Source organism: Sesamum indicum, linkage group LG6 (assembly GCF_000512975.1).
Source record: "Sesamum indicum cultivar Zhongzhi No. 13 linkage group LG6, S_indicum_v1.0, whole genome shotgun sequence".
In the NCBI taxonomy this organism is placed as follows: domain Eukaryota; kingdom Viridiplantae; phylum Streptophyta; class Magnoliopsida; order Lamiales; family Pedaliaceae; genus Sesamum; species Sesamum indicum.
The window spans coordinates 1,636,504-1,661,114 of NC_026150.1; the positions used below are offsets into that span (position 1 = coordinate 1,636,504).

The 24,611-nt window shown below is 34.3% G+C and overlaps 3 protein-coding genes across 3 annotated transcripts in view; 2 read left to right on the plus strand and 1 right to left on the minus strand.

Moving 5' to 3' along the window:
* Positions 1 to 1,739, minus strand: part of LOC105163272 (fatty-acid-binding protein 1) — a 2,723-nt gene extending 984 nt beyond the window's left edge. The window contains exons 1-3 of the mRNA XM_011081560.2: positions 1,311 to 1,739; positions 605 to 854; positions 167 to 258 (exon numbers count right to left, since the gene is read on the minus strand). Coding sequence (XP_011079862.1) covers positions 167 to 258; positions 605 to 854; positions 1,311 to 1,698 — 730 coding nt within the window. The 5' untranslated portion in view covers positions 1,699 to 1,739. The remainder of the gene's footprint in view (positions 1 to 166; positions 259 to 604; positions 855 to 1,310) is intronic.
* Positions 7,883 to 15,896, plus strand: LOC105163273 (ent-copalyl diphosphate synthase, chloroplastic-like). Its single transcript, XM_011081562.2, is given in 16 exon segments — positions 7,883 to 8,144; positions 8,413 to 8,502; positions 8,609 to 8,706; positions 8,873 to 9,185; positions 9,295 to 9,478; positions 9,651 to 9,865; positions 9,977 to 10,097; positions 10,211 to 10,323; positions 10,530 to 10,756; positions 11,818 to 11,933; positions 13,712 to 13,810; positions 13,900 to 13,986; positions 13,988 to 14,098; positions 14,315 to 14,426; positions 14,510 to 14,716; positions 15,516 to 15,896. Coding segments are annotated over 16 exon segments (2,451 nt in total). The 5' UTR covers positions 7,883 to 8,020; the 3' UTR covers positions 15,750 to 15,896.
* Positions 17,259 to 24,611, plus strand: LOC105163274 (F-box protein SKIP17). The gene is made up of 13 exons (XM_011081563.2): positions 17,259 to 17,750; positions 18,362 to 18,537; positions 19,079 to 19,276; positions 19,361 to 19,471; positions 20,589 to 20,674; positions 20,750 to 20,871; positions 21,014 to 21,078; positions 21,182 to 21,254; positions 23,238 to 23,300; positions 23,401 to 23,465; positions 23,542 to 23,616; positions 23,719 to 23,979; positions 24,275 to 24,611. Exons 1-12 carry the CDS (start codon positions 17,406 to 17,408, stop codon positions 23,924 to 23,926), a joined length of 1,587 nt encoding a protein of 528 aa, XP_011079865.1. The 5' UTR covers positions 17,259 to 17,405; the 3' UTR covers positions 23,927 to 23,979; positions 24,275 to 24,611.

A 24,611-nucleotide genomic window follows, 5' to 3' on the forward strand; every position in this document is an offset into this window, starting at 1 on the left:
ATATCCTCGTCAATGGTTTTCTACCATAAAGACCTTTCATGAAGATTAATTTCCCCAACATGCGAATGATAAAATGATTATCTTGAGAAAAGTAGGAGAAGATAAAAGAATACAGCAAGTATTGTGGACCAAGACAATTAAGAAGCAAATTAAAGAAATATCTTACTCGTTGTGCGAAGAACATGGCCCGGCTCCCTAGACAGATCAATGATAGATCCCCGAGGTATTTTATATTCATCTTTGAATTGAGAGGTGAATCTGTAAAGTGTAAACCAAATGACCGACCTTGATCAGCTCATAAGCAAGTAAAGATACTGCAACCATTGGAATCAGGCAAGGTTCGTTGCTCTAATCAACATGTCCCGAAAATATGTTTTTGGCCTATCTGAAAGCATACAAAATTCAAAAGCTGCAAGCACCGATATGGCAGTATAAAAAGGAAAGAGGCTGTTTTCATGTGGGTGAGACAAGGGCAGGATTACATATGATTGCATAACGCAAGCACTTCAGGCAGGTCACAGGTGTGATTACTTATGATTGTTTAATCTGTGAATACGAAAAAGTCCATAAGCAGTAAAATAATTGTATAAAAAGAACCGTATACCTTTGTAGCAATTCTTTGTTATCCGACCCGCTAAACTTCTGTAGTCTGCTACCAACTGACTCTTCAAAAGCACTTCGCACAGATCGTATGCTCAATCTTCCGTAAACTATCTGTAGCCTAATAGTCATGCTTACATCACTCTGCACAAGATCCTCCTTTAGTGCTTCGTTTCCCTTCAATTCAGAAGCAGAAAGCTCTCCATATTTCTGACTAAGACACTTTTCTATATCAGCATCATCAGCATATACACCTATATGTAAAGCCAAAGCCAATGAAAATGCATAGAATTCAATTACATGAGCAACTTTAAAAAAAAAAAAAAAAATCAAGATCCGGTATCTATATCAACCCGAATTTGATAAAAATGAAAACGTGCAAATATGTACCGCTCGCACAATGAAACATTATTGTAAATCTGAGTACTGTATATGCGCATAAATCCACAAAAAAAAAAAAAAAAGGATAAAAGAAATGGAACGAAAAGCAGATATCTTTTCTAGGTTCCTTACCAGTTACCAACAGAAAATCCAACTCAAGATCAATATGGAATGTAATTTGCCGTATAGTTATACCAATTAAGACACAATGAATCCCGCAGCTGATTCGTGTTGTCTCCCATTACTTTCCGAATACCAATTGGCGAATTTCTAAGAATAAAACGAAAATAATACTCAATAATAACGATTGAAAAGAGAGAATGCGGTACCAAAAGCATAGACATCAATGTTTTTCAACCCTAGAATAGCTTTTCTCCTCAGCCCAACCCCAAGAAGCCGCTGAGAATCTCTCAGAACAACAGGAAAGGACACTCCAGTCCTTGATTCAGTGACAGGGGAAGAATTTTCTGAGAGAGAAAGAGAACCCCACATCGGGCAAAGACTATTTCTGTTGGACGCCAAGAAATTCAAAGCGTTTTGAAGAAACGGGGTGTTTGCGTCCTGCGAGATAGCGATTCCAGCCCCGGCAGCTGCGGCAGCAACGGCGACCGATAATGCGGCGGTAGTGGAGAATGGTCGGGAGGCGGCATTGGCGGTGGCGGAGAAGGGGGGCCTCGGGGGCTGAGAAAACGAGAACGGAAAGCGAAAGGAAACCATTGTTTTAGTGTGATTAGAAGGTAGTTGTTACAGTTGTGTACTATGCCAGAACTAGACGGAGTTTCACGTGCTAAGCGCATGGCAGTCAAATTGGGCCGATTATTGGGACAATCAATATTTGTAGCTTTCGTGGGCTAAGCCCAATAAAATCTGTGTTGCATTTAGATCCATTTTCTTTTTTATTTTTAATGTTGGGCGCAACTTTTGACACCTACAGTCAAAACTAAACTAGGGTGTCATTTAGATTCATGATTCAGAACTAGTTGGATTAGGCCTTTAGATTCACAAAATTAATGGTTTATACTAATCCGACTACACTGATTTACAATCCAATCCATTTTGGGCCTGACCCATTTTTAATCCAATCTAATTGAACCCAACCAAAATCCGCCCATTTGCCACCCTTAAATGTTTTGAGCCCATGTTTCAGCCCAAATTTGGATCAATTGGGCTTGGATCATCACCATACCTATATAATTGGCCTAATGCTTTTAGCCCATTTTATATGGACGTATACGGCGCATTTATACAAATTTAATGCCATCTATTTATTTACAAAAATAAACACTTACGCACATATTTTGAAATGCATATGTATTGATAAAATTTAGATACACAAATGGTAAGGACTAATTCAAGGTAAATCTCTTCTAAATTTTGATATAATTATTTAAAATATTATCAATACCCCTTTATTCAATCAGCCCAATCTGTTAAAAACTGTTAGGTTCTCATCTATTTTTTATAGTGAACGGATCAAAATATCTTTGTAAACTATGAATTATAATTTTATTTATTTTTTAAAAAATAAAAAAATATAAACTAAGTGGATTTTTTTTTTTTTACAGTTATTCAATCTACCTTGTCCAATTTATTAATATATTTTTTTTAAAAATAAAATACAACAATGGTTAAAGTTGACAATTCCAAATAACTATCAAGAGATTATATAATTTCATCAAACATAAAAAAGTATTTTTATTTTTTTAAAAAATAAGATTATATTTATAATTATGCTAAATTTTAGAAAAATTAATTGTAATTTATGTTCAAGACATTTAAGACTCCAAAATTATGATTAATTATTAATTAAAAATTGATAAGTAATAGAGATACACCAACTACTCATAAATTGACCCACCAAACTAATAATAAAACTAAGGCTAAAGCTACGTACTGCAATGCTAAGTTCACTTCTTATTTTTAAGGGCATATATTTTAATCTATGTTTATTTGTCTATGGATTTTAATGTCATTTAATACATAAAGTTAGGTGTATATAATTATATTATTTAACAAGAATTTTTGTGCACCTAAAGTATACAATGTGAGAATCCACATAACCCCTCCCAGACTTTTTCAAAAACCTCACAAGTAGACATGTTCCCCTCTCTTACTTCGCTCGTACTAATTTGATCGAGACCCAATTTTATATGGATTTACTATTACCATCGAATCATTTCTGAATCAATATTCTCTGTTAAAATCGTACGTTCTTGATTGTTACGATAATTATACTTTCTCTCTTACAATATATATATATATATATATATGTTCCTTTGTTGTAGGACGTTCAATCAGATCTCCAGCTTGCATAAATATTGTTGGTTCATTTTATAAACAGATTAAATTTTAAAAAGACTTTTTTAATTCGATCATAAATAAATATAATAAAATTTGAAATAGAAAATGGAATAGGGAGAAGAGGACAGGTGCAGTTGCAGTTAATGAGAAAGCATCTAAGGAAATGAAAGATTCGGTGGTAATGGCCATTATAAGAAACCAACAGTTTTTGGTGAAGTTTTGTGCGTGATGGTTTGTGTTATTAGATTAGTGTGCGTTTTGTACTGATGCTTTTGTTGGCTTATCAATTGCTTTTTCACTTTTACATCAATCTTTCACATTTTGTTGCACCAAATTGCCAACATAACTGTCCCATTTCTCCTTCAAGCTTTATCATATTTAGCATTGTTCAACTTATGTCTTTTTTTCCCTAAACAAATTTGAGACATGAGTTCAGATTTCGTCGAATATGTGGATATTTTTTTTTTCACTTTATGTGAGTTATTATAATTTATTTGTTATTTTTCGTCATATTGATGTATTATATTTAAAATATTAAAAATTATTTACGACATAAATATGACGTCACGGATCCGACCATGGTTGACCCTACGGTTGAACCAGTGACCCATAACCCACTCAATTTTGTTTAATGAACGGTCTGGGTCTCAAAATGTTTATTCTATCTCAATGCGTATTTTCAAAACTGGAATAATTTTTTAATTGAGCATATCTATTATCTATTATTTAATATATTATTTATATTTGACTTCAATATGTCAATTTTGACCAAAATTCTAAAGTTAATTGTTCTATTATTATATAAATTTGTCTTCAATTGTTCAATTCCGACAAAAAATTCAAAATTATTTAATTATCTATAAAAAAAATCTAATTGGTTGATTTAATTTTATCAAGAATTAATTTTTTTAAAAAATATCAGTTAACAAATAAACTAAATCCATAAAATTTTGCATTAAAAAAATCTAATTGATTGGTTTAATTTTACCATAAAATTTTGATTTCTAATTTCTTTTTTTTTTAAAAAAATAAGTTCAACTATCAAACTAAATTCATATGAAATTTTTTGTTTGTAAATGATAATAATTTTTTCATAAAAAATAATAAAATTTATTTTCATTAATATATTTCATATTTAATTTTTCTAAGATATTAATAGAAAAAGTGAATATTTGATTTAATAATGCTACCACTAAGTATTCGTACACAATAATTAAACTTGATAAATGCCAATTTTTTTATTAATTAATTAAGCCATTTAATTTTTATTTTTTAATGATAAAAAAAATAATATATTAGATAATATAGCAAATAAAATATAAATATTATAAAATATTTAATATATGAAAGTGTAAATTTGATCATTGTTAAACGATTCGAATTATTTAAAAATTTCAACATCAACTTTAAATATGAATTTTTGAAAATAAATTAAAAATGATGAAGTTGAATTAAGATTATTATAATGGGGGTAAAGTAGTAAAAAATAAAGTTGGATTTATTAAGGTTATCATAAGCCTTTAGGTGCTTCTAACTTTTGGTTTAAAAGCGCTTTTTTGACAATTTTAGAAGTAAAAACCGGCATCCCAAATACTTCAAAAGTATTTTTTTGAAACTCGCCCAAACACTCCCTAAGTTGAGTGATTGGAATTTATTTCCCATTATTAAAACAAAGGGATAATTAGAGTCCCCTCATCTGAAATTTGGTGTATTTAAATATAAATTTCTGTAATTTAAAAAATTATATTTAGTACCCTTAATGTTTACTTTCATCTACAAATAAGTTACTTCGTTAGTAAAAATCCATTGAATTTGCTGATATTAACAAAAAAAAGTCGGATAAAATTTATATTTATCCCAATTGACTAATTATTAACTTATTGCAATAAATTATTTATTTTTTTGGTTAACATCTATGAGCTCAATGAACTTGATTAAAAAATATGTTTATCAGATGTAATTAAATCTCAAGAATAATATATTTAATTTTCAAATTATAAAAAAATGATATATAATTACACTAAAAAATAGAAAGAAGGAGTGTAATTTTCTTAATATATTGATAATAATTCTGAATCAATGGTACAATGGTGTGAGTTACGTTGCATTTGATCCATTGACAGGGGGTGAGCAAATGGTGGCCTTTGGGTAGCAGGAAAAATGGCGTTTGCAAGGACAGAAATCGGGAATGGGATTTGAACTTTTCAACCGCAAAACGTCGACCACAAGACTGAAGACTGGCGATTGATTGATTGATTGCTTAAACGCAAAACCCAATCTGGAAGTCTTTGAAAGAAAATCCACTGGGATTGGACCAAACTCCGATACCTTCAAAATCAAGTGAACCTGAATCTTGGTTGTAGCGACTGCTCCCTGCACTCCCACTCTCTTTCTTCAGATTCTCAAATATTTTTTAATTAATAAAATACATATTCATCTTTCCACATAATACTTACATGGAATTACTTATTAATTAATTCTCTATTATATCTGGAGTCAAAAATAATATATAGTATGCAGTAATATTAAATATTTATTCAGAATTTCTGAAACTTAAAAATCTTTTGCGAATTTATTCTCGGTGTGAGCCCAATAAAGAAATATAATTATTACAGTGGAAACAAATCAATATAATAACGATTACAAATTAATAGGAACAGTGAAAAAAACAGCAACAATAAATAATTTCGATTTAGGGAGTTGGATCCGATGGGGAAACCCACAATCAGCAACTCAACTACTGGTTGCTCAAACTCACCAAAAAATGACAGCCACAAAGGCTAACACATGCCACCAACGAACCACTCGGGTTCACCTCTATGTTTTGTACCGATTATTTCTCTTGTTTTACTCTCATTATTTTTCTCTCCCGTTCTCAATTATTCTCTTCTATTTTCTCTCTCTTATTTTCCTCCCTAAGGTAGTGAATAAATAGAGAGACACCATTGATGATGGCGCAAGAAATCGAGAAAGTGGAAAGAAGACGAGGAGGGTGAATAAATTCGACCAAGTGAAAAGAATAAAAAGGGGAAGGGTTTAAGCCAATTTAAAATGAGAATCGAGTCGGATAATAGGTGGATCGGGTCAGGCCTTTCAGGTGATGAGTTAGGTTGTGGGCTTGGGCCTACCGAATTTGGTGGAGGGCCAATTTTCCAACATATTTAAAATTGATTTAATTAATAAAGTCCAAACAATTGAAAGATAAGACTGACGAATTTTGTACTGCAGCAAAGTGAGTCTGTTTATTATTTTTAAAGTAGAGTGACAATATATCCAATAAACCAAGACATTAAATAATTTCAATTATGGTGTGTATATTCATACCATAGACATGGATAAAAGTTTACGTATACTCACATATCTATTTACAAAATTTGATATGGTATTACAGCTGATTTTGATTCTATTTTATTGTTTGCTTTGTCAAGCTATATATACATATATATCGCAGCATTTGAGGATTATTTCAGACCAAAATGTCCGAGTGCCGTTTCGCGCATATATCTTTCCATCATGAATTTTAATTATCAGTTACAAGAGAAACAAAGATGAGTCGAGTCGAGTTGGCTCACAAACCTCATGAGCTTGCTCGACTAAAGTTTAACTCGAGTTCGAGCTATTTTTAAGTACATATATATTATAAAGTAATTCGTATTTTTAACACAATTAAAATTGAAAAAGAAGAAATAATATAAACCTAAAAGTTAAAATTAAAACAATTTAACAAAATGTACGAAAAAATATATTTCTCCATCCACTATAATATGTACATGTAATTTTTCAAATTATTTCAAGTCATGGTGGTGGGACAAATGTACATATCATCAAATCAAATTTAACTAATTAAAATTATGATAATTAATCTTGATAAAATCAAATCAAATGATAAGATTAAGATGACTATAATTAGGTGTTATATATTAAATGATAAGTAGTATTAGAGCAATTTTCTTTTATTTCTAATTTATTAACATGTGTGGAATTAATGACATATATATCCCTACCAATATATATTTTGTCAGTATACATACTCTCTAATTAATACGACAGAATGAAGCCCATCGATTTAATTCCTTAAATATTTGATACGTGAGCCAAATGACTGAACAACATAGTTAATTCTTCTTTCCCTTCTCATCTACTCGCTCTACCTAAAATTTAATTTTCCATCTTATGATATATTATTAGTAAATTGTGATAAATTATTAGTGGGCTGTGTATATATAGAAAAAATCTTATCAAATTAAATTTGGTCAGATTTAAATTAATTATATGATAAGTGTAATAAAGTTGGTTGGATCATATCAATCGCATAGCAAGCATGATATATTTATCATGCAATTGGGCATTTTTCTTAAATTTGTGCACTAATCACATGACAAGTGTATTATTGCACTTAATATAGAATCAGTTCAAGTCTAATCAGATCCAACCAGAATTAAAACTTTATGTGTATAATTTAAGAAAAAATAATAAATTACATCGAAACTATATCAGACTTGTTATGGTATTAGTATAATTGAGTCAAATATAATTTGAATAATAATTTTCCGCTGATATAAGGGAGGGGGTGGAAGGAAAAGAACAGGAGTGCCCTCATTTTCATGAATTTGGATGATCCCATGCACCCTTTCGCGGGAATCTCTTGGGAAGTCCTTTCTGTCTGCTTCCTTTCCCTCTCTCTCCTTTAAAACCCCTCCATTTCTCTCTCGCCATCTCCTCATTACAACTACGAAACATGTCGTTTGTTTTCCACCACCACCACACCTCTCTCCTTCCGTCCTCCACCGCCCACCGCTTTCTTTATGCGGCGCTGCGTTTTCCGGCCGTCAACCCTCTTGCTAGTTCCACCGGCGCCAGCGGTGAATCCTCTCTCTCTCTCTTTCTCACACACACACACACACACGCACGCACACACTCTTGTACTATACCGTCTGATTTCATGATACATAGTTGATGACAAAGCCCAGGTTTCTTTAAATGGTGAAAGAGCCATTGCTACTTTTGCTTGACGTTTGATATAATACCTTCATCTTTAATGTACATGTTTGTTTCTATGCATTTGGACTCAATATGAGGCTCATGAAATTCCTCAGACATCGTTCTAACGTACATCAATTATTGCTGCAGGTGCTGTTTTTCCATCCTGGAAACCAGTCACTCCACCTCCCAGTTTCTCTCTGCAATGCAATGCAATTTCCAGGCCACCTCGTACCGAAGGTACATATATGCAAAGACGGCTACTCTTTTTTTTCTTTTTATAAATAACAAAAGATGAAGAATATATGATATGATGGTATATTTTTATCCTCTATGCAAAATGCAGAATACATAGATGTGATTCAGAGTGGTCTGCCAGTGATAAAGTGGCACGAGATCGTGGATGATGACACAGACCAAGATAACACTCATCATCATAATAAGGTGGGTATATACTTTTAAATCCTTTCGTTTTCAACTGTTTTTACTCATCTACACATTCGGCAAACACACTTGCATGAGTTTAGTCAAATTTGAACTAACTATAAAACAAGTGCAATACACTTCTTGAATTTGTCAAATACATTGATTTGATGGTTTTCTGCATCAGCAAAAGCAGGAGCTGATACCTGACAAGATAAGGGAGATGGTGGAATTAGTCCGATCCATGCTGCAATCCATGGACGACGGAGAGATAAGCGTCTCGCCCTATGACACCGCGTGGGTGGCCCTGGTGGAGGACATCAGCGGCGGCGGACGTCCACAGTTTCCGGCAAGTCTCGAGTGGATTTCAAATAACCAGCTCCCTGACGGTTCTTGGGGCGACAGCTACACTTTCTCCATTTATGACAGGATAATCAATACTCTAGCCTGTGTGGTTGCGTTGAAATCGTGGAACGTTCACCCTGACAAAACCCATAAAGGTTCGTTTACTTTCCATGAAAAATGAATCCTATGCAAACACGACTTTGATGAATGAACTCTCCTTCCTTCTTACTACAAAATATTTAATTTCTTCTACATAATTTACAGGGATTTTATTCATAAACGAGAATATATACAAGCTCGCGGGTGAGAACGAAGAGCACATGCCAATCGGGTTCGAAGTAGCGTTGCCATCAGTCATACAAATGGCGAAAAAGCTCGACATAGACATCCCTCTTGACTCTCCAGGCTTGCAAGAGATCTACGCAAGAAGAGAATTAAAGCTGACGAGGTAGTAATTATTACAGCATCTGCTTGTAAGATACTATACAAATGAAATTGGGACAGCCTTATCTCTAACAACATAATATTATTTAGATATATATATATAAAAGTCGACAGGTCGAAAATTAAAGTAGCAAGAAACCCTTTTTATGTGTGTAATAATTGTGTGTATGGAATAGGATACCAAGGGACATCATGCACAAAGTGCCCACAACATTACTCCACAGCTTGGAGGGGATGCCGAGCCTTATGTGGCAAAAGCTATTGAAATTACAGTCTGCTGATGGCTCTTTTCTTTTCTCTCCATCCTCCACTGCCTTTGCCCTTCAGCAAACCAAAGATCACAATTGCCTCAACTATTTAGCTAACCATGTTAAGAAATTCAATGGTGGAGGTAAATTTAAATATTACTTAAGTATTATTTTAATTAATTCGTTCTACTATATATTTTATTTTATTTTTATTCTAAGTTAGTTTCTATTTTTCATGCATGATATATATATAGTTCCGAACGTGTATCCAGTGGACTTGTTCGAGCACCTTTGGGCAGTAGACAGGTTGCAACGGTTGGGAATTTCTCGATATTTTCAGCCAGAAATCGAGGAATGTATTGATTACGTACATAGGTATACATATGTATATATATTTATACTACTTTTTGTTAAATGTACGCCATAATTAAATTATTTACATAGTACAATTGGTATAACTAATTACATAAAATATTGAAATCGTTTAGGTACTGGACAAATAAAGGAATCTGTTGGGCAAGAAATTCGGAGGTTCAGGACATTGATGACACGGCAATGGGATTCAGGCTTTTGAGGTTGCACGGACGCGAGATTTCTGCAGGTAAAAACTTTTTCACTGCATACATACCTGATTAATAAATCATGGGAAGTTGGAAATAAAGTACAACGTCGCAAAGGACAAGATGTTACTATGAAACAGACCAAACTTTACAGCATGTGTAGTAGCATAAGATGATATGTCGAAGCATGCACGCTCTAGTTCATACGTAATATACTTACCCTTGAGATTATACGCACGAGCGACAGACGTGTTCAAGCATTTTGAGAAGGGGGGAGAGTTCTTCTGCTTCGCGGGGCAGACGACCCAGGCTGTTACTGGGATGTACAACTTGTACAGGGCTTCTCAGTTGATATTCCCCGGAGAGAAAATACTTGGGGATGCGGCCAAGTTTGCGGCCAAGTTCTTGCAACGAAAACTAGCTAATAATGAGCTATTGGACAAGTGGATTATTACAAAAGACCTGCCAGGCGAGGTAAGTACATATTAATCTATATATGCTTTGCCTAAAATTATGTGCATATTTAATATTATTTAATTTTTTTCTTTTACGTTGGATCTAATCATTTTGAATCAAGTTAAATCAAATCATTAAAAAAATATATAAAAGAGAAAGCTCATATCAAACATTTAAGTCAATACTCTACTCGTTAGATTCAGATGGACTGGCTGATTTTTGCCAACCATCCGGCCGTAATCCAATAATGATATGACGAATCGATTCTCTCAAAAGGTAGATCAAGTCGACCATCACAAATTAAGAATTCATGATTATAACTTCTATAATTGTTTTTTTCCAAAAAAAAATCTACTTTTCATTAAAAAAAGAAGTTTTTTTTTTTTCTTTTTTCTTTTGTATGCATAGTGCTTACTTTTAAAAGTGAGGAAGCTTTTGAGTATTATATTCCAACTACACATAGTCACCTACTAATACATATACGATGTTACTTAAAATATATTAATTTATAGAAAAGAAGAAGCATACACGTACGTAGCTATGCTTAGAAAGGTTGAAAGCTAAGCCCAGGAAGGAGACACATCATGCCTTAATCTCTGTACCCGTAAGGACTTCTAGAGCTCCTCGCCACTCTTCCTTAATTTTCTTCTTGTCTTTTCCTACACAAACTAAGCTAACCTTTGAAAAAGAACAGAGAACAAAATGAAATTGACGACAACTCATAAAAAAAATGGTGGAAATTCGAAAGAATTATTTCGTTTCTAATGTTGTCCTAGACTTTTTTGAAAGTATGGGTACTAAAATGCTGATGTTTGGACATATTTTATATGCCTGGAGTAAAAACAAAGAGGCCCCAATTTGGGTTATCACCACAAGGAATGTGGCATGCATGTTTCTTTGAGTTGTTCCACTACGAATTTGGCGTTTTGCTCATGAAATTGTTGGTATTTGGACAATTCTTGTGCTTGTAATGAGTATGAATATATCCACTTGAGAAGGTGTTAGTGGGGTCTTTTTGTTAATCGTGTAATGTTTTGAGCCCTGGGAAAAAAACGGAAGCTGATGACAAAATATTACAGGTGGGATATGCACTAGACGTTCCATGGTACGCCAGCCTACCTCGAGTTGAAACAAGGTTTTACTTGGAACAATACGGCGGGGAAGACGATGTCTGGATTGGGAAAACCTTGTACAGGTACCCTTTTTCATCTAATCTTCCAATTTTTTTTTTTACCTTAATTTATCCTCTACTTAGGGAAATTTAAGTACCCATTAAAATGTTACTGTTGATTGCTTTGGTTTCTTGTTAAAATTGGAAAATTTTAAGTATAAATATATAGAGATATACGACATCATTAATCTTAGGAAAATTAGACATTTAATGATGTGTCAGAATATTAATAAGAGTGAATTACGGTTACCTCACTTGAGGTTGGCATAATTATGAATATCCTGAAAAATTATAAATGAAAATGCTCTTGAATGAAAAATTATTATATAGCCTCTACACTGTAAGGTGGAAATTACTAATTTACTCTTATTAGTTTTTTTTTTTTTGAAATAATATTTAAAGAAATGTAAAATTTTTTGGAGAAGGTGAGTAGAGAAAACTGATAATCCATAGGGCATATTTTAGATAATATTGGAAAATACATAAAATTATAATTAATTTTAATCAGTTTACCATAAAAAATGGATAAAAATTTAGTGGAGGCAAGCGAAACGGACTCGTTGTTAAATAGACATTAAAATGAGGGAATATTTTGTATTTTTTCAAATAACGAGAAAATATTTGTAATTATGTTAGATTTAAAAAAAAATGGTAAAAACTTATAATAATAATAATAATTAGTGTCCTAGAAAAACAAAATACTACTATATGTAAGGGTTATACGACTCTTTTCTTTAGTAAGTTTTAAAAAAATAAATTAGTCGCGTTCAATCACATCAAAATTGAATATGAAATTATAAGATTACTGTAGTCACATTGAAAACTATATAATAAATATTATATATATATATATAGAGAGAGAGAGAGAGAGAGAATTAATTATAGTAACTTAATAAGCACGCACATGAGCACAGGTAAAATGATCATGACCCCATCCAATGAACTAAATTAAGTAATGTAAGTGAGGCAGCATGACCAATCCCCAACTCTAGGAAAATGGATGAGGACAGTGAGGAGGCTGGTGTGTGCAGCTAGCCAGCCAATTTTTGGATAGCCTGCATGAAAGCCGCAATTTTATAGAAGAGGCCATGCATTCTGCATGCATGTTGCACGAGTTTCTCACCCTGCTCCAACACTTTGAATTCGGGGCAAAAACCAAGGTTGAGTCGGCCACGGGTCCCAACAAATTTAGCATCAAAACATTAATGTTGTCGATTAGGTTTAGGACAAGATATACTTCCTCACTTTCATCAGATTCCTCAATCACGTATTGCCGTATATGTATCCACATCCATCATTGTCTCTATGACGAGAATTATAATTAATTTATGGATAAATTTTCTAGAAGATGATGCATGGTTTCATTAATTAATACCTGATTAACCTTATTTTTTATGCTAAGTTGGAAATATTATACATGTTGTGGTGCAATAACAATGTTGAGATTCTTGGTTTTTGTCTCGTACCATGTTTTCTTGTGTTTTGGGCTTGAGAATATATATATTCTATCCAAAATAAATTAAAAAATAAAAAGATTAAAATTTAGTATAGCTTTAAATTTGTCGATTCTATTGATAATTAGTCGTGACGTATCTTCTTTAGGTAATTAAATAAGATGAGTAACGTCGTCTAGCTATTTCATTTAGGTAATAAATTAGAAAAGTACGACTTGTGAATTTTCGTTTTCAGCTGTCCTTGATACATGCTCTATTATTTCTTATTCATTTGATTTTCTCTAACCAAAATTCAAGATTGAAATATTGCAATATTATGAATTTTAATTATTCATTGTTTATTTTTAGGATGCCGTATATTAATAATAACACCTATCTTGAGCTGGCAAAATTAGACTACAGCAATTGCCAGGCCTTGCATCAGCAGGAGTGGAAAAGCATTCAAAAGTACGATGTTTCATTGAATTTCTCAATTATTTTATGTTTAAAACAAGATAAATTAAGATTTAATAATTTTTTTTTCTTTTTATCGACAGATGGTACAAAAATTGCAACATCGGAGAGTTTGGATTAAGTGAGAGCAGCCTTCTGGTGGCCTACTACATAGCCGCAGCAAGCGTGTTAAACTATTGTGTCGCATCCTGACCTACAACAACTTTCCAGTGAGCAGAAGCGCACCTTTGTTAATATATTCGAACAACATGGCTGCATCCTCAATTACGCTAATGGAGGAAGGTAAAAATTTCTCTAATCAGTAAACTCTCTTGTTCAAAATATTATTTAAAGCCCTTCGTTTCCATCTATTTTGGAAACAAGATGTAATGCTCCTTATCTATATATTGCTCGAAATATTGTCCGGACTAACTAAAACTTCACGTATTTGTAAGTAGCATCTTGTTATTTTCCTTACATGTTTGGAGTTGGGCTTTCGAATGATAGAGAATTTCACAGGTACGAAAGAAGAAACAGTATCGTGTCGGCGCTGATCAAAACTGTAAATCAGTTGTCACTGAACGTTTGGCTGGCACATGGCCGAGACATCCATCATTCGTTAAATCAAGCGGTAATTCCGAAACTCCCATTTGATCGTCCTTACAATCACGAGCTAAAATGTCATAAATGCATGTCTTATGATTACTTGTGCAGTGGCATAAATGGCTGAAAACCTGGGAATCAGAAGGCGAAGACATTCCAAGACATGGGGTTGATGCAGAGCTATTGATCCGCACCTTAAATCTCTGCCAGGGAGGGACAATTTCCGAGAAGACACTATTGTCGCATCCTAAGTACAACCGACTCTTGGACACCACTGTCAGGGTCTGCCATCAACTTCGTCTATTTCAATACCAAAAGGTTAGACATATACAATTCCAATTATTTAGTTAATATGCTATTAACAAAATTGGCCTAGCTAAATGTTCGTAAAAAATGCTGTTACATATTATTTATATATTAATTTTGTTATTATAAATTCATATTGGCGGAAATTGCACTTTTACTTCGAGAAGATAGATTAGAGTTCAATATTTTTTGTTTTCTATTTTATGAGATTTTTAAAATGATCATAAAATTAAAAAACTCAATAACATTTAGTCATATGCTATACGAGATATTTAAAATGATTACAAAATTAAAAAAACTTGACACATTTAATCGCATAAATTGCATAAGACAAAGGACTAAATGCATTGAGTTTTCTCAATTATGGATCTTTTTGAAAATTTCCTAAAGTAGAAGATCAAATTTGTCTAGTTTTTTCAATTTTGAGACTATTTATTAACATCACGTAAAGCAGATGACTAAAAATATTGTCCCTCTATTCTATGGGACTAAAAGTATATTTTTGGCTATTCATATTGCATTTCGTGTTGTATCAGCCTCGTGATATTTTGGAGCCATCTTTGTGGCTCTTAATAATTTCTTCAATTATTATGCGATCATATGATCCCGAGCGAATTGAATTTTCTATTTAAAAGTCTATTGCATCTTCTATTAATTTAATATGTGCTCACAATCTGTACAAAGGTTACATCATTTATTTTATTTAGAACGTCTTCACTATATAAATTTCATTACATCTACAGTCATATTTTACATTATAAATTCCTCCTTTCACGTCTAATGAGAAATTCGCATGTTTAATTTCAACCAGGTGGTGGATTGCAATGGAGGCATGACTAGCACCGGAGGCATCACGACGGCACAGATAGAATCAGACATGCAAGAACTGGTGAAGTTGGTGCTGACCAAATCCTCGAATGATCTGGATTCTCGTATTAAGCACAACTTTCTTGCTATTGCTAGGAGTTACTATTATGCAGCCTATTGTAGTGCAGCAACCATCAACTTCCATATCGCCAAAGTACTCTTTGAGAGAGTACTCTAACCACATTGTATACATGTAAATCCGTGTGGCTGTAATAAAATATTAAATTAGGAAAGGTTCATTTGTAACATCAAGTTAATTTATTTAAATTATATATGTACAAATCAACAACAATTAAGATGGAGTACAAAAAATTAGTGTTTTTAACGGGCACAAAATTTCTCTAAATAAAAAAAAATAAAAAAACAACTTGTCCTTAAAGTCACCATAAAAAAAAAAAAAAAAACATATATCCTGGGCTTTTAGTGATGGGTGAGCCCAAATCACATTATCACAGCCCACTAATGTAGGGCTGGACCAGCATAGTGGCATTACATTCCAGTTGACGCTGGAGCCCAATCCTTCAAGCCCGTTTAGGACATTTGCATTCTGCAGCATGTAATTTTCATTACATAGACTAATTACAAAGTTACGTATAATGAATATGGTCAATTCGTGATTAAACCACTATAATATTATTTACAGCATCTATAGAAAAATGAAAATAGTGCTTGCATGTAATTACCATAAATATCTAATCACTAAGATTAATTTCGAAATAGTATCGAGTACCTAGTTTATTTTAATTTTTATCCAACAAAACACACATTTAAATAAAAAAATATAAAAATTTAAAATAAAAAGTTAAAATATTTGAAACGACGATTGTTCTAGGCTGCCATGCATAAATTCTTCCACATTAGTCAAGCAAACTACATGTTACTTTAAAATATGGTATTATAATTTGAGTCATATGTGTGGAATGTTGTTTCTATCGCATAGTAGGTATTGTCTACTGTAATAGTAGGTATTAGTTAGATTTAATTTATTTGATAATATTGATCAAGTTGTGATTGTTGTAATAGTCTTTATTAGATATTGATTCGATATGAATGACTGTAATCAATTCATTTTAATTAATGATAGTTTATCGTTCTTGTTTCAAATTTATATTTTTTGGGTTTTGTCGTGTATATGTATTGTGTTGTGGAACTTCTTCTTCTTCTTCTTCATCTTTTTTTTTTTTCAAATTTAAATTTGGGTATGAGCAGAACATATATAGTTTGAGTTTATTTATGTTAAACTTAAATACTACGAACTTTTATAAAAATTATTTTTTTAATGAATTGAACATGCTTTGGCCTAATTTTATATGAGTTTATTGCTAATTTATTATCTTGCATATGCATAAAATTCAAGTGGATTATCAATTTTAATTTGAAATTGAATGATTGACCAAATTGATAGAAGTTTTAATTGGAAATTTGTATTAAAATATTTTGATATCAGTAAAATGGTATGATTGATTAAAATATAAATATTAAATATGCATAATTTATAAGTTTATGACATCAATAATCTATATTTGTGTGTATATAGATATTGAGTTGTTAATGAGAATTAACAAAAAAAAAAAAAAAAAGAAGAGGTTTTTAATTTAAGGAGCAGCAGGATACTTAGTAAAACGACGACGCAATAGGTTGTCACAGCAAAGCCCAGTCCCACGTAAACAAATTCCAAATCCCACGTGTCACTCTCTACTCTCACTCCGCACCTCTCGCACTCCGCCTTCCCTCTCTCCGCTTATTACCACCAAAACATAACTGAAAAAAGAAAAAGGGCAAAAAGAGGAAGAAGAAGAAGAAGAAGAAGAAGAGAGAATCCCACCACTCCGCCATGGATACCAGTCTTCTCCTCCACCGGCCCGCCGCCCCCAAGCCCAAGCTCAAACGCCCCTGCTGTTCCCATATCCCGGATTCGACCCGGAATCCTAATCAGAATCCGTTAGACGCGCTGTTGGAATCATTTCTCGAACTCTCCGATTCGTCCGCGATTGCTCTGGACCTATCCTTTGATCGCGTACTCGAGTCCAAGGCTTATGATTCTGACAAGAATGACGTCATCGAGCGTGCTCTCCGCCTTGGCTCGGCTCTCACTGAAGCTGCCAAGCGATCTGCTAGGAGGCGGGCTTCCATGCACAACGCTGTGGTTTGGGCGCTGCCGTCTGATCTCACTATCAAGGTGAGTAGCTTGATTGCTGGTGATTTTTGAATCTGTTTATTCTTTTTTTATAGATTTTGGTATTTCACATTGTGGGCGTTGTGTTTGGTCAGCAAGTATTGAGGCCATAGAATTGGAAGTGGGAGTACGGGCGGGTTGGAATGGATCTTTTGTTTGTATTGATTCATTAAGCTCAGTGTTGTGGTTTGAACACACTAGCGGTGTTGTTCATTATACCTATCTCAACTGGTCTTGTCCTGTGATTTTACGTCCTTGAAAGTCTTGGATGCTTCCCCTACTTGGCTTCAGATTTCCAACTCATCAGGAGTGTTTGAGTTTGTTGAATTTGAATTTATTGGAAATTTTGAGATACTGTTTGCTAGTCAGCTCTTCTTTGGCATCATTATGTATCTATTTATGTTGCTGTTCTCGCTGAAAAGGAAAGGATAACCTTATTGCTGTAGACTTTTACTGATGATAGTTTTCTGTCTATGAGTTGATCTTTTGCATTTTTTTTTTGGTACAGAACATGTTTAGCTTTGCTATCAAGTAAGACGAGTCTAGAAATAATGCAGACTAAACCGTGGTGGTTCTCTCATTTGAGTTCTTTACTGAATATGCTCTGTGTTCAGGTGTTTTCTATGCTCGACACACAAAGTGTATGCCATGCAGCAGCCACATGCTCTTTCTTCCATAAATGTGCTGCTGACCCCCTCTGCTATTCTAATATTGACTTGACCACAGTAGTGCCAAAGGTCAATAACATGGTAGTTTCGACGATGATACAACGAGCTGGAAAAGTTCTGAGGTAAGAGCTTTTAGCTTTACATTCTCGTGTAATCTCAAGGAGATGCTTGTTTCTGCCTTAAAAAGTTTGGCTCTGCACTGTAAATGTCTGCGACTTCAATTATTAAATTTACTGAAATTTTATTTATCAACATCCTTCATATCTGGCTCTGTCTTGTCTGGTGCATGAATGATGCTAAAAGAACTTTGATTCTGGATTTGTCTCCCAGTTCCTTGAGTGAAGTCTGTAGTTTCAATTTTCCGTCCTGCAAAGATACCAAGCTACTCCCAAGTATGGAGATAATACAATCTCAAAAAATCTTACTTGTAAACAACAATAATTGAGTTTGTTATAATGTATAAATATGTTTCCTTTTTTATTATCTTTAACCAGGCTGCTTTATCTGGTCATGATATGGCATGGTGAATTGCAATATCTGCTCCACTGTCTGCATCAGTGCATCTGTGTAAAATGATATAGGCCATTGATAGTTTGCTTGTATACATTTTGCTGCGCTGCACTTTTATGTAAAGTATGACCCTGATTATCTTACTATTTGTAGGTCCCTTAAACTTGGAGTTGTCCCCTGCCCCACTGTTGCATCACTAGGTTCGTCTCAGTCGCTGGTTTATTCCATGAGAAATTCCTCAGACACATCAGGATTTTCATGGAATGATAAAAGGTCTAGACAGGGAAAAGAGTCATTTATACTCACTAGGTCTTGCTTGGCTCCATTGATTGCTGATGGTGGTGCTCCAGGGTAACATTTAATTCTTTCTTTGCTTGATGTCTCTTTTCCTGTGTGTCAACCCTTCTCATCTTCTTTCGCTTTCTCCATTTTAAGGGCTCTGTTGAGAAGGTTACACCTTTATAATATTGAAAGAATGGACAACACAGCATTTGGAGCTGCAGTATCAGCTTGCCCTTCTTTGCTCGACTTGGAAATTGTCGGCCTGTGAGTATCACAACTTACTGGTTGATTGAGTTGTAGTTTCTGATTTTTTCATGTTTAGTATGTAGTCTCTGTTAATGTGTTATATCCAGAGTTTAGTGCTCCTGAACATAATGGGTAAGTCAAGTCAGTAACCAGCATCAATTGAACCAACGAGTTGGCATCTGGGCAAAATCTATGCTTTTATTTCTGATACTTCTGCCAGCATTTGTTAATGTAGTTTGTGGGGATGACAAACAGGCGGCCTTGTGCGACCCCTCGTACGTTGGGGAAAGAGCCTTAGAATCCTTAGGTTTCCTTTGAGCGGTTTATTGAGCTTCATACAGATCACTGAATTCAGGTTGCTAGGTTTTTATGCTACCCTTAGTTAGTAACTTCTTTCATTTTCTTTATTGATGGGTTGTCATAGTGCACACTTTTGCTGTTGATATTGGATAGAAATTAATGTTGTTCTGCGAATCATAAACCAATCCTATTAAGTTTCCAACTGAGACATTCTAATACATGTATAATGGACTGTAAACAGCTACAATTATCTTTTCAAATGTGATGTTCTGGGACATTCATTCTTAGGAAAAAGAAGATTATGTGAGCTGTGATATGTAAATTTGGAGATAGCATGTAAATATGGATGACAGTATGTCAAGCTGTTACTGTTGTCATTTTTCAGAGCTACGCAGGAGCGGTTGTTGTATTCTCTAACATGGTGCATTTAGCTATGCTTTGTGTTTAAACTCCAGTCAGCATTTTCCATGTCCTTTCTCATTCGTCACTGATAAATTTTCATAATGTATTATGTTTGGTAATATTGCATTGCTTCCATGAATTCTTCCTTTTCATCATGCAACAATAATAGGTTGAGACTTGAGATGAATAGCTTCAGCATAGCCCATGGTTACAGAAAATGATTCCTGTTTTATCTTCACAAGCAACAGAAAGTTTCAGATAGTATTTTTGCGGTGTCCCACATTTTCAGAATTTGATGTATCAATCGTCTTTGTGCCTATATCATCTGAACTTGTTCTCATGATTGCTCTGAGTTACCTTGTTATATATATATATATATATATATATTGAATATTTATGTTACTTTGATATGAAAACTCATTTTTAATGAAAGTCACGTGGAGCTGAGGCAGACACTGGAGTCGGTGAGCAGATCTTGTCCTCTAATAGAGCGTCTGTTTTTTGAATCATCAAAAACAGGTTTACTCTAGTTCAGTCTTGTTCTCCTTTCAGTCCTGCAAAGTCATTTCGCTTAAACTATACTGTTTGTCTCAGGTAGAGATGACAGTTTAAAGTTACCGACTTGCAACGATCTAGTGACTAATTGCCCGAATTTGTCTTCACTGGCACTCAGAGGATTTAAATTGCATGATGTTAAAGTCCGTGTACTTGTCAAGGTATGCTACATGTCAATAGAAAGATCCATTGCTCCTTGCAGCTTGTGTCTTTGCTTTTGTCTTCCCTCCTCTTTAACCTTGAAGGATATTATGCAAAGTTTAAGTTCAATGGATATATTATGAGTGTATAATATCCATGCAGGGATTCCGCAAATTGAAGTATGTTGACTTTTCAACGTCCTACTCGATCACTGGTGACTTTCTTAGGTATGCTTAGTTGTCTTAAATATAGAAATTCATTAGATGCATGTCTATCTCTTTGGCATATGCTTGCATGTTCTCATGCACAGTTTGGCTGTCCTCCTACTAGGAATCTTGGTGGCAGCATAGGTGGAAGCTTACTGGAGGTTTTGATTTTACGGGATTGTATGCACTTGAGAGAAGTAAGCCTAAATTCTCTCTCTCCCCATCTATCTATCTACAAGTAAAGAATGCTATTTAATGTTGGGGGAATAATTTAAAAATAGTAGGAATGAACTTACGAAAATACCACATTTATAAAAAATTTAAATTTTTAGGCAAAGCGGCAAAGGCAAATAGTGGTTTTACCATTTCAAAAAAATATTATTTAAGAAAAACGATCATTAAGGGGGAAAAACCTAGGAGCATTGCCGCTCGGAATTCAAAATAGTGGAAGAATTGCTGCTTATTATGAAATATTTAAAAAAAAGAAAATGACACCTGGTTGGTACAGACTTGCAAAGCTTTGCAAGCCTGTGACCTTGATTCAAAATCTGGGGAGATGGTCACTCCTCTCCTCCTTATAAATAGCAACCAAGGTTGCAGGACCACAATTGAACAAGTACAAAAGTACAAGATACATGATACGAACACCTATAAACCACACTACAAAAATCAACTTGGATTTGGACATATGACTCTGAATTTAGTCCAAAAAAACTTGTATTTTACTTTACATAAATAAATGCATGTCATATCGTGCAACATATGGAGGGACGAGTAGGGTGTTTTCATCCTCGATAATGATTGCTTGCAATTCTAACCTTTCCCTTTGTGGAATCAGTGCGAGGGTTTCGATGCGTGACCAAGCCCAATTTTGTAACAACTGCATTGGTCCACCTAAATTGGTTTTCCTCTCTCTGCTAGACTGTACACAAAAGTTGTGTACAGATAAGCCAACTATGATGCGAGGGTTCTAATACGTGACCAAGGCCAAATTTGTAACAACTGCATTGGTCCACCTACATTGGTTTTCCTCTCTCTCTGCTAGACTGTACACAAAAGTTGTGTACAGATAAGCCAACTATTGTGCCCCAATTTATGGTATTGGCTTCATGAATGTCCTCATAGATGACGTACATACAACAACAAGACGGTGTTATCGGTTGGATCAGGATACAATACACCACCAAGGTTGTACAAAGCACATATCTGTGCCTGTTGGAATACGTCCTAGACATGGCTATCACCGTCACTCGTGTGCTCAAGGAAGTGTTTATATAATGTAGAGAGTTTAATATGGGAATGTGTGATGCAGCTATCATGTGGACGGAACCCCAACCATTGAAGCAATAATCTTTTCATTAGTCTACTTGTAATCTACCCTAGTAATAAGCTTACCCACTAATGGATTCATTTGATATCCTGAAGTGTCACAGTCGCCTCACCAAATGGAAAATGAAATGTATGTGTCTTATCTCTCTCTCTCGTCTAAAGTAGTAATTAGGTTTCCGTCAATCTCAACATGACTACACCATATGACCCATAGAAACCCATGTTTTGCAATACCTGTAGAGCATGTACGTGATGTGGGGACTGCTGCCAAAAAAAAAAAAAAAGGATATATCACCACGTCGAACATGCGGATGTGTGTCTTGGCCTCCGAGCACAACATCTTCGGAGCGATGGTTCACCTGCCCGTACAAATCACTCGGATCACGTGTACCAAAATTAATCATGCTATCCATCTTCAATTTTAAAAACCCAAAAAAAAAAGAAAAAAGATAATCCTGGAAGTTTTTTGGAGAGATTGCAAGACCACAAAATGCAACCGTGGTTGCTGTTTGTAAAGTGACTCCTCTCCCCAATTTTTTAATCAAAGCACGGGCTTGCAAAGCTTTGCTAGTCCATGAAGTGCATACATGCGTCACGTCAGGTGTCATTTTACTTTTTAAATATTTCATATTCCTTTTTTCTTTTATAAGGTTTTTCTAAATTAATATTTTAAAAGAAATTATAAAAATGTTATTTCACTTAGCAGTTTTTCCTAAAATTTTAAATATTCTAATAATTTGGTATTTTCGTAATTATTTTCTTCTTTCTATTTTTAAATTATTTTCCCTAAATGAAGTCATTGTAAAAGAACAGGGTTGGTTTTTAATCTGATTAAAAGTTGGGCCATCCAGGCAGAAGTTTCCCGATTGCTGTCTTCAATTCTTGCAGGACGCTTCAGAAACCTTAGGCACCTTGTGAGTGTAAAATATTAATCCGTCCACCCTTTCGTGTTATGTACACTTTAATATTTTCCAGCTGTTTCTTTGCAAGTAATTCTTTTTGTCCTGTAAACAGGATGTATCTAATCGAGAGGGATTGGCATCGGATGATGACTGGTATCGTCGATGTTTCACCCCAAGGTATATCTGGATTTATGTTAATATTTGACCTTCTTTTGCTATCTATTCTAACTATGTTAATGCAACAACATTGCAGTTTCATGTCTTTACGCGAGTTGTTGGAAGAGAGGCCTAATTTATGTGTGCTTGCAGATTTTCCTGCAGAAGGAAGGTAACTATTTTATATGTTTTAGTGGCTTTATAACTTTGCATCTGGTTGTAGTATATCTCTGTTTTTCTTTTATTCATAAGGATTCCTGTTTCTGATCTTTAGTTTCGTAGAAGAGCCAATGACCAGCAGCGATTTAAACAGTGATACCAACTCACCCTCATTATCAAGTAGTCGTACATCTGATGAATACGTGCTTGCTAGTCCATCAGATAGCAGTTATAGTAGTGATCAAAGTAGTGGAAACGAGGACAGTCCAAGTTCCGGTTATCCAATTCATGAAGAAAGTTCAGATGAGGTAGATCACTTGTAGACAGATGGTGTTTAAATCTGTGGATGCAATGAGGTGCCACCATAATATTACTGGTATGATCTCTATCACAATTCGCTCCTAAATGTACAACATGGTGTGTCATATTTAATCTGCTTGCTTATTGTCGGTAAACCCTTCATATTTTGCCTGCTAGCTAACTTCGTAAAAAGTTGGTTTCATAATATGTTGTGGAGTTTTGGAATTGCTGAATAAGTGTTGACAATCTGTGTGATTGGATTACAAAATTCTCCCATCTGAATGTCTTTCATTTCAGAGCTTCTTTTTTTGTTTCTATACATGATTGCCCACGGCTTGATACAGTCTTACTTCTGGTCATTTGTGAACTAGGCATGTTACCATGGACTTCATTTTAAAGCTATCAGAACTCCAGCGTTGAAGGCAAAGCCTGAGCAAAGGACCAGTCCCTATTTTGACCAGCTTTCTCTCAAATGGCAGTAGTAAATATGAGATACTAAGCTGAATGCTAAACTTATTGCGTATAACATTTGTGAGGATTCTTGTATTTCAACTTTTGGACATAAATCCACGAGCTGCATGGCTACTTGAAACCCCAACTTGACAGCAGTGGCCAGCAACTTGTTACTGCAGTTTCTGCATGGGGCCGTGCTTATTCTTATGGATGCCTGTAAGCCATAACATCACTTCTGGAACCAACACTTTGGTT

Coding starts and splice junctions, on each gene's coding strand:
- LOC105163274 (XM_011081563.2), top strand. CDS start 17,406: ATGGATACCAGTCTTCTCCTCCACCGGCCCGCCGCCCCCAAGCCCAAG. Junction 21,079..21,181: donor ATCACTGGTGACTTTCTTAG/GTATGCTTAGTT, acceptor TCCTCCTACTAG/GAATCTTGGTGGCAGCATAG. Junction 23,466..23,541: donor CGTCGATGTTTCACCCCAAG/GTATATCTGGAT, acceptor ACAACATTGCAG/TTTCATGTCTTTACGCGAGT.